This window comes from Argiope bruennichi, chromosome 3, assembly GCF_947563725.1.
Source record: "Argiope bruennichi chromosome 3, qqArgBrue1.1, whole genome shotgun sequence".
In the NCBI taxonomy this organism is placed as follows: domain Eukaryota; kingdom Metazoa; phylum Arthropoda; class Arachnida; order Araneae; family Araneidae; genus Argiope; species Argiope bruennichi.
The window spans coordinates 74007243-74017496 of NC_079153.1; the positions used below are offsets into that span (position 1 = coordinate 74007243).

The 10254-nt window shown below is 25.9% G+C and overlaps 1 protein-coding gene across 1 annotated transcript; it reads right to left on the bottom strand.

Annotated features, from left to right (window-relative positions):
- Nucleotides 1-3450: 3450 nt before the first annotated feature.
- LOC129962713 (proteasome subunit beta type-2-like) lies at nt 3451-10159 on the bottom strand. Its single transcript, XM_056076648.1, has 5 exons — nt 9928-10159; nt 8821-8943; nt 8471-8541; nt 7135-7300; nt 3451-3652 (listed from the first exon to the last, which is right to left on the bottom strand). Exons 1-5 carry the CDS (start codon nt 10016-10018, stop codon nt 3495-3497), a joined length of 609 nt encoding a protein of 202 aa, XP_055932623.1. The 5' UTR covers nt 10019-10159; the 3' UTR covers nt 3451-3494.
- Between the last annotated feature and the right edge of the window lie 95 nt (nt 10160-10254).

A 10254-nucleotide genomic window follows, 5' to 3' on the forward strand; every position in this document is an offset into this window, starting at 1 on the left:
TGATATATAGATTTATTTGTGAAACCAATAACTAAATGAAAGTAATGGTAAAAATGTGTAGAAATATATCTGTAAGAGTCAAATTGTACTTTTTCTTAGAAAAAAAATATATAAAAACAATTCTACATCTTAGAGACCAAAACTACCATCTAAGTTTGTACTTCGAGATGTTACTGGATAGGATTACACTAATTTTTCAGGTTTAAATGAAATACTATTAAGTTGAGAAAAAGTGATTACTAAAAAACGGAAGATATAAAGTCTGATAAAATGAATTATAACTAACTTCAGTAGGAGTAAATTTAAAATAATTGGAAATTTGTAAAAATATTTATTTTTAATTCAAGGATGTGTTATATAGAAAAGAATAAATAGTAAGTGATTCACATTTTTTTTTTTTTAAATGTTGATTGTGTTAAAAAAAGAAGTTATAAATACTTTATTAGTCAGAGGTGAGAAAAGCAAAAAAAAAAAAAAAAAAATTCTATTCCAAGAGTTGTTCTACAATTTCAAATGGTATCAATAGGGCAAAGTAGCGAAAATTGGATTTGAAAAAGAAAAAAAATCTTGCATTTTAATGATTCAATCTTGAAAAACATGAAAAAGTAGGTTTAATGAATGCAATAGTAATCAAAAAATGAATATTGTCTTTATAATTGTGAAAAAAGGCAAAGTAAAATTTTATTTTAGCATTTTTTTTATTTGTACCGGATTGTATTTAATGATGTATAAAAGTTTTAGATTTTTGAATGATATATAAATAAATGATATCTTGATGCAGGAAAAATCTGAAATTGATACTTCACCTGCCTTTAGGCAGGATTCTTTTCATTAGTAAACTTATAACCAAATACAGCTCTTGTGCTAATAAACCATACAAACAAGTAAACAATTAGTAAATAGTTTTAAAAACTAATATAAAGAATTTGCAAGAATTTTAGAGTGTAAATTAGTAAAAAAAATTTTGCAGGTTGCTTAGTTGATACAAATATGTGCTTTTTTTTTTTTTATCTTACTCAGTAGCATTATTTTTGATTTATAAATATATAGTATTATCATGGGCTTTATTGAGAAACCCAAGATAAAAAAAAATTTTTTTAGAACATTTGATTGATACACCTTGCACTTACTGTCATTCATCTTAAAAGAATGCATCTTTCTATTAATCCTGATATTGTAAATTATGATCAAGTCTATCAAAATTATTCTACAATAGATTGTGTTGAAGCACTAAAAAGTATTTTCTTACAAAAAAAAAAAAAAAAATAGTAGACAATAACCTTAAAAGTTTAATAAAGCAATCAAAACTATAGGAAAATAAAAAAAATTCTACAAAAATGTTTTGCTTTATTTCATAGCAAAATTTAGATAACTTGGGTGCTAAATATGAAACAAACTGTAGTATGGAATAAAAATATTACTTCATATGTTACTAAATATTTATTCTATCCTTTTGATATTCTTAGAAAATTTAGAGAAAAATTCTTGGATAATTTTGAATTCGATTGAAAAATCCACACTTATCGCCTTTAAAGGATATTTCCAAGTCTATATGCAAATATTTGTATTTGAAATCCATGAGTTTAATTTTTTTTTTTTAATTTGTCAAAAAATGGTTGAAGTATATCCCTTTCAACAAATTATTTTTTTAAAAAATGGAGAATTCATCATTAAGAATAAAATCTTCCTTTTTTCAAAGAGTAATATATTTTAAAAGAGACCAGAAAAAAAAAAGCTTATGAGACACAAATATTGAAAATTACCAACCATTTGGGGGGGGGGGGAATTGTTTGGACCAAATATCACTTCTAAACTCTACTGAAAAAGATAAATTAATAGCTTAATTTTAGAGATATATGTGATAATTTTCATTATTATATCATATCATTAAACACTAGTGAAGAAAAAATTTCTAAAATAGGCTTTATCTTCTAAAAATGCTTAAAGAAAGATTTTCGATAATAAATTTATTTATGAAATTTTTTTTTAAAATTTACTTTAAAAAATTAAAGTGCAGATTATAAATATTTTTCTTTTTAGATGCAGTAAGCTTTCAAAAAACAAATTGAGACTTAAGAGTTTAGTTTGAAACTATACTTTGCAGATGTGAAAAAAAAAAAAGTTGAGACCAAATTCTAATCATGCCTCCCACCGATAGGAAAAGGAAAACTCATTTCTTTTTCGAACAATATCTGTGTGAAGCTGATATTTCTTGATATCATCTATGTAAAATAGAGGTGACTTTTAGAGAAGCTTTACTCAGAATAATCAGCAGTTGGAAGGTTAACATTTGAAATTTGGTGTAATACAATAGCAATTTTAAAATATAAAATGTTCTCAATTTTCTAAATGAAATTATTTTCATATTTCTTTTGCTGCTTAGAATGTATGTATACAAAAAGATCTTGTTTATTATGAATTTCAAAGTAAAAATACCTAAGAAAATGAGCTTTTTATTATAAAATTTAGATCTTAAATACTTTTCCTAAATTTATATGAAATTACCAAATTTATTAATTTGCTTTGCACAAATCATCCATTCTAAATTTCTTTAAGAAATTTAGATTTTAACAAAAAATTTCAAAACTGAGTCATTTTTTACTGCTTGCATCAAAAGCTTTCCAAATAGAGCCTTTTTTTTTATTCCTGAAATATGGGTATATGCTTGGAAAATTATTAAAATTCTACAATCTGAATATCTGCTATGATTAATATAAAATTATATTTTGTAAATTTCATTCAGTTTATTAATGAGCATTTTATGCTGGCATTATCATATTTTTATGTAACAAATTATTATAGCACATATATTAATTAAATTGGGACAAACGGCTTTTAATTTTATTCTCAGCATTTTTGCTTTTGAAATTGAAATAAAAAATAAATAAAGAAAATCTCATAAAAATGGTAATTTTGCGATTATAAATCTTTTATATATACTACATTTACAAAAGAAAAAATCCCTAACAATATTTGCAGATAATATTTTCAAGAAGATTAAAAAAAAAAAAAAAAATGTAAACAAATTTAGTTGATAATTAGTCTCAAATACATTTTTTAAAAATCTAACATTTTTTAGCCAAACCTTTAAAACTTTGTCAATATACTCCCCACAAATTCCTCTCATGAAATGCAACTGTAAAATATTGTTTAAGAAGATTCTAGATATTTGTGGTTACAATTTCCTTTTATAAACATAAGATTTTTAAACAGAAACAAACTCAATTTATTAAGGGGGTTTCCCCCCTAAAAGTAAATTATACAAGCAATTTGTTTAGAACATTTTTATACCATACAAAATATTTTAAATTGAATAAAAAATGAAATTATATTTAATTAATAAGAGATGGTATTAGTAAATTTTTTTCTAAATGCTTTCAAATATATACATTCTGGAAATATACAGAGCAATTAAAAATAAATATTCAAACATGAAAAAATACCGTAAAATTAAAGGGGTAAATATGTTTATTATAAAAAGACATTCAAAATAACTAAGCAGCAAAAGTAGAAGTCAGAATGTCATCCATCACATGTATTCCATTCACATCAATAACTTTTACTGAGAAAGAAGGTAAGTTGACAAGGAAGCGATGACTCAGCTCCTTAATACATTTTCTAACAAGCTCAACACCTTCTTCTTGACTCATGTCTAAAATTCAAAATCATTATTTTGATCAGGAATCTTATAAGTTATATATTCATTTCATGATTACTTATTTTTTAAATATATAAACATTCTACATAAAATAAAATAGAGGGTTCCGCCCCCTGTTCGCTTATGCTCACCAACCCCAGGAACTGCTAATGCTTCTCTAGGCTCGCTTCGCTCGCCATCTACTAAACCACTTTAGCTAGCAACAGATATATTCAGATTCAATTTATTCCAAAATTATGATAAAACAATGAAAGAAATAAAAAAAATGTTAAGCAAAAAGTACACTCGCAAAAAGGTAAGGTCTAACTGTTGCCAAACAGTGATTAACAAATTCGTCCTGTTTTTGCATCTACGTTAGCGTTTTATATATCAATTCTTACTATCACAAACTTTTTAAAAATACCAAACATATAAAATTTCAAAGGATTTTCTTTCCTTTACTAACCAGGTTAATCTTTGCATTCAGAATATTAAAGATTACATTTATATTTTTAACCGAACTCAATAAAAATTTCTGTGAAATCAGCTATCTTATCCTTTATGGGCCTGTGATGTTATTTGATATTATTGGAGTAGCATACTGTTTACGCTTTTAATTTAAGCTGGAAAAGATGAGTATTTACTAAAAGTCTCAAGTACCTTCAATTAGCTGATAACCAATATATATTCTTAATATTGTTCATAAAATGAGACTATAAGTTAAATGGCATTAAACTTTTTTTAATCATGAATAAAGTAATTGAAAGTAAAATGTCAAAGCTTAATTAGCAATAGTTAACATGAAAAAATTTTCCTTCTTCAGTACAGTACATATTAAATTAGCAAACACTGTCTTCAAAGACTTAACGCTATTATTTTCACTTCCAATTTTATTTTGTAAAATAAACACTTTTTAATTTGCAATAAACTACTTGACATGAATTTGTATTTTTTTAATCATACCAAATCATAAGGTGAAATTTAAAACCTATATATGTATGTATATATAATGATATTTTAAACTCTAATTTCAATTCCAAATTAATTTCCAAGACTTTAATTTAGCCCATAGTAATTTTATTTTCTTATTTCCTTATCGAATTCCACTTTCTCTACTTAATTTATTCAAGAGAAGCTTTGTAAAATTGCTGAATCGGCTAAAAGCCTAAACATTCTCACACTCTAAGAGAAGGGACAAAATATCGCTGACTTTACAAATTCTTCTAAAAGATCCCTGTGTTTCCCTTGCTTTTTGATTGACATGCCATGAAAATCTCTCTTAAAATATCACAATATGCATATAAGACTGAGATAATTTGTTTCTCCCTCTTTTTAAACCACTTCTTGTCTAATCTGTTGCTGTGAGCAAACGTGTTTTATCCGTGGCTTCTTGTATATAAATGTGCCTTCCCGGGATGGATTAGAGAGAAAATAAAGCAAACTTTAAACAACTTCAATGTCTTCAAAACTGCATTCTGCGTCAAACAAAAGAATGCTTACACACACACACAAATATACATGTGTGTGTGTGTGTGTGTGTGTGTGTGTGTGTGTGTGTGTGTGTGTGTGTGTGAGTGAGAGAGAGAGCATTATTTTGCACTCCATATTAATTATTTAATAGGGTTGCCACTCAAATCTGGAAAAAAATCCGTTTTTTTCTGTGCAAGTTATGAAGCAATACGATATTAAAGAGTGGAAAAGGCAAGGAAAGAAAGAAAGAAACAATTTCATAATTGAAATAATAACATATAAAGAGAATTTCGATATTTACAAGCAAAAAAGAAAAAAAAAATCTTTATTACTTAGAATTTAGCAAGACAAAATTTATATATTAGAGGCTGAGAGATATATTACCTTTCGTACTTTTTAATTGTGAATCACACAAATTTAAGGACTTAGATGAAATAAAACACAAAACATTTCTGTTACCATGAGATACAAGTCATTTAAAGATTAATTAACAAAAAAAATATTAAAAAGCAAAATTATTTATTTATTTTTGTCAATTCATGTATTTGGGCATCAATTTCAGCAGATTTTTCATTTATCAGTTTCATGGAACTATTCCTTAACAAATAAGGTATGACATTTTTGAATGGCTTAACGTTAATTTTTTTAGCTATTTCACTTTCAGCTATCTGAAAATATTTCCGATATATCATTGAATGCAAAGGATGAATGTGACGCAACAAGTTTTAATACCCATAAAAATTCAACTTTAAATGATTGTTCTTGAGCTAAAAGTTCAAAATCGGTTTATTTTTTAACGTTAAATTTGACATGCCCTTTTTTCCAGTATTTCCATTTAAATCTTCCATCTTTTCTTTTTTAATACTAAGTCCAATACCAATGATGCATGCAGTCTTGTATGTTTACCTCTTTTGGCATGGCTAGTAAGTGCCTGTTTTTCCATATTACTTAGGCTTATTATCTTCTTACATAGTATGCAACATATGGATATTTCGAAACTTCTCGAAACCCATTCAGAGAAAACAGGATTGATATTTTTATCCGTACAATTCATATTAAATACAGATTTAAGGACACTCATTGTTTTGAAAAGATTCTCTAATTTACCTTGAGTAAGCTCACAGTTTCTCAAATAATAAACTATTCAATAAACTCAAGTGTGGTAGACTTAATACCACTTTACTGCTTACCCAAATGGAATGTTGCTATTTCCGCCACAGAAATGTTATCTATTCTTTCACATAGTTACAGAAGTTGTGTGCATGCTCTTTAGCTGCAATTTAAGAATCTTATGGGAAAAGGAACATCTTACTTGCAAATTGAAACTGGAATAGTTTGGTTAGGTTTGGTTTGGTTTTAGGAAACAAAAGCCAAACTTGGCCATTTTGGACCAAACACACGATTTATGAAACTGGAAATGATTTATACAGAAAAAAAAACATGGAGAGTAGAAAAAGGGCAAGTTTCCATATTACAAAATGGCAAATGTTATATTTTTGTTTGGATCTTTTATTCTCACAATCTTTAGATATTGGCACTTTTTAGAAAAGAAATAAATAACTAAGAAACTTTATAATTCCCTATATTTTCTGGTTATTATGAAAGTTTCAAATTTCCCTGCATTTTCCAGGGATTTTTTAAAGACATTTTTTAATTTCTTTGTGTTTTCACAGCAGTATGACAACCATTAGGTAGGTAATGAAGGTCATTATTATTAAGTCATGAAGGTAGCCATTCAAATAAATAAGAAATACTGTAACAAAAGTTCAGATAGTGCAATACATATATACAAAATAAAAGGTAATGGGTAAATCTTTTAAATAAAGTTAACTTTTCTTATTGAAAAGATTACCAAATGAAAATAAAATCAATAAGAATTAGAATAACGAACTTCTCCTTCAATTGAGGAATCATATAATAAATTATAATAGAACACCTTTGTCATTTAATAAATTTATCATAATTTTTAATGAAAAATTATGATGACAAAGAAATTCAATAAAAAATTTAATTTAAAAAAATCTCACCTGGTCTGTAGTGTCGATCCATGATACTTAAAGCAAAAAATGAACCATAACCATGGGCTGCATACGGCAATTTATCCATAGTTCCCAAATAATCAATGTAATGAAGTTCAGATTCAGCACTATCTTTATCAAATCCAGCCATTAAGATATTTACAGCATAGGGAGTCTAGTACAGAAAATGGTCATATAAATACATTAAGAACAGAAATTCCATGTTTAAAAAAAATGATTTCATTATTATCCCCCAGTGATAATGGAGGGAAATATGGAAATTCAATATTTTGAAAAAGTTTTAAAAGGCCAAAATAGGAAGATTTGTACACTAAAAAGCAAAGAAAATCTTCCATAAATTTAAAAATTTGTAACATTATTATGTGCATGCAGGAAAAAGATAATTATCTAAAATGTACACAATAAAACAGTGTTTGGTCTCAAAAACTTTAAAGCAAAATGAAAAAATGTTACTTTTCTTTTGGTTACAATTCTAGTTTTTTATATATTATTAACTGGACTGAAAGACTATTAAAGAAATAGATAACTGCATTCCACATTCTCAATCTTTAAATCTTAAATATTATTATCATACAACAAAGCACCTACTTATTTAAATTGTTATAAAAGAAGTTAAACAAGGGAAATGATTTTAAAACTTAATAATCTTTAAAAAGAACCAATCAAACTGAAAAGAATTTATACCCTTACCAAAAATCTTTAACATCCTCTTGCAAGAAAAAAATATATAAAAACGATTAATAGAAAAAAAATTTCAAATTCATACTGGTAGTAAAACTATATTTAATTGCAATTCCTGGGTATTTCACATTAATCTGTTGAATAATGACCATTTTGCATTATCTTAAAAATCACATTTTTTCTGATAATAACATTTAAAATAAAATAAAGAAGGGGGGAAATGGAACAAATTAACTAACAGAACTAACTAACAGAAACCAAATATTTTAAGTATTAAATCTGATATGAACAGAAAAAAATCTCAGGAAAATAATTCAGATTTATTTGTGCAAAATAATAGCTTTCCAGAAAAGAACTGTTTTACCAATAATCTTTTTGGCAGAACTAAATAAATCTACTGGCAAAGAAAAGAAAGTAAAAGAAAAAAAATGAAAATCGAAATTTCTAAACTTTAATACTTTTTTAAGTCATCATTTTTTTCAACAAAATTGGTCACTTTACTAAGCAACTATAGTACCTGCATCATAAGAATAAACATTTTAACTTATTCTTCAGAAATATTCTTTTATGGACAAAATTCTGTGAAATCAAAAATGTGTTCTTATTAATCAATTTTTAAAATGTTGAAAATAAATCTACTTACCCTGCTACGCAGGAAATCAGCTAAATTTCTACGTGTATAGTTAGCAGCAGCTGTGGGTGATAATTCATAACCTAATTGGAAAAAATAATAATGGAATCAAATAGCCAGTAAAATTAAAATTCAATTTATAACAAAATTAAATTTAAGATTAAATAAATGGAAAAAATTCCAGAACAATGCAATATTATGATCATTCCAAAATATTTAAAAACCACATATGTTTGATAGCATTTTATAAATATTAGCAATTTGAAAATAGAAACAAAAAATCCTTTATGTGTATGTGCGGGGGGGGGGGGATACCTACAATCCTTAATTAAAATTTTACTAAGAATGAAAGAAACAATCACCATTTCTCATCTTATAGAGTTGAATATTTTTTGCGATAAATTCTGCAAATTGAATAGTATCACCAGGTTCTCCACAGACTGCCATCAATAAGTGATCACCCAGCTTATACATCTTATCCTCATCTGGAAAGAATTAAACAACATTCAAAATAAAACAGTTTAAGTCTACAATTTGAATAATTAATACATTAGTGAAATATTTAACAATTAAAAACAAACAATTTTAGTAAAACTTAAGAGTTCAGTACGAAACTTTAACTCAAAATTAAAAAGTTTGCCAACCATAATCATAATACCATTCATTGATTACACAATTTTGGAAGACATTTCCAAAGAAAAATTCGTTTGTTAATACTACCATATAATTTAGTCAACCAAAAATGTAATTGTATTAAAATTAAAAGTGTCATAAGAAAAAACAACATTAAAATCAAACAAATGAAGACAAATAAAATCATTAAATAAAAGAAACTTCGTTTCATTTAACATTAAACATTTTACAAAATATCAAAAGGTTTCAGATTTCTGTAATTAAAACCAAACCCTTTTTACAAAAACTAAATTCAATAAAATTAATTACATAAATTATCACAAGATACGAATTCAATGTTACCTTTAAATTCATTTCACAATGTTTTAGTAATTTAAAAATTTGAAATTTGTTAAAGATCAAGTGGAAATAATTTATAAATCAGATGTGTACATAGCTACATTAAAATGAAATTATAATAACAGTAATAATTTCTGAACGATAATACAGAAATAAATATAGAATCAAAAACTTGACAATACTATTATGTAGATGATCAACAAGCATATCAATAAATGTTATAAGAGAATTTCAAGACACAAAATTATGCACACCAAACAAAGATCCATATTCGTAACTTTAAAATAAAATATATTATTTCTAAAAGATGAAAACTAATGAAGAACTAAAAATCATTGTGGAACTTGACCGGCACTTATTAAAAATACTATATCATACACAGCTTATTACAATAATCAGTAAAGATTCAAATGATAATTAATAATAAACATCAAACAGCAAATATTTCATTTTCAATTCCTCACTTTTTAAAAGTAAAAAAAGAACAGTCGAGTTACCTTTTTTAACGACCACAATGCTATGACAAACATTTCTATCAGCAGCAACAATAACGAAGTCTTTGAAAGCAATACCTATCAAACATTCCATCTTTAGAGCTAATAATAATATTAGTACGAATCAATTAATTATTAGAAATGAGCATTTATTCAAAATTCAATTATTTGTAGTCTTGACAATCCTCGCAACAACATGAATGAGAAACACTGTAAAGTACCTCTTCTTCACATCAGCATGATTCTGCACTTCATTCCAAAAATAATAACGAGTCCGGTAGTTCCACATCTTATCTTTGTCATGATTGTTGAAAATATAATTGATATATT

What these genes read in the sequence shown, in the direction of transcription:
- LOC129962713 (XM_056076648.1), bottom strand. Translation starts at nt 10,018, where the DNA reads ATGGAATGTTTGATAGGTATTGCTTTCAAAGACTTCGTTATTGTTGCT. An exon ending in CATTGTGGTCGTTAAAAAAG is followed by an intron (nt 8,944 to 9,927) that starts GTAACTCGACTG and finishes AATTCTTTCCAG; the next exon opens with ATGAGGATAAGATGTATAAG. An exon ending in CTGATTTCCTGCGTAGCAGG is followed by an intron (nt 7,301 to 8,470) that starts GTAAGTAGATTT and finishes TTTCTGTACTAG; the next exon opens with ACTCCCTATGCTGTAAATAT.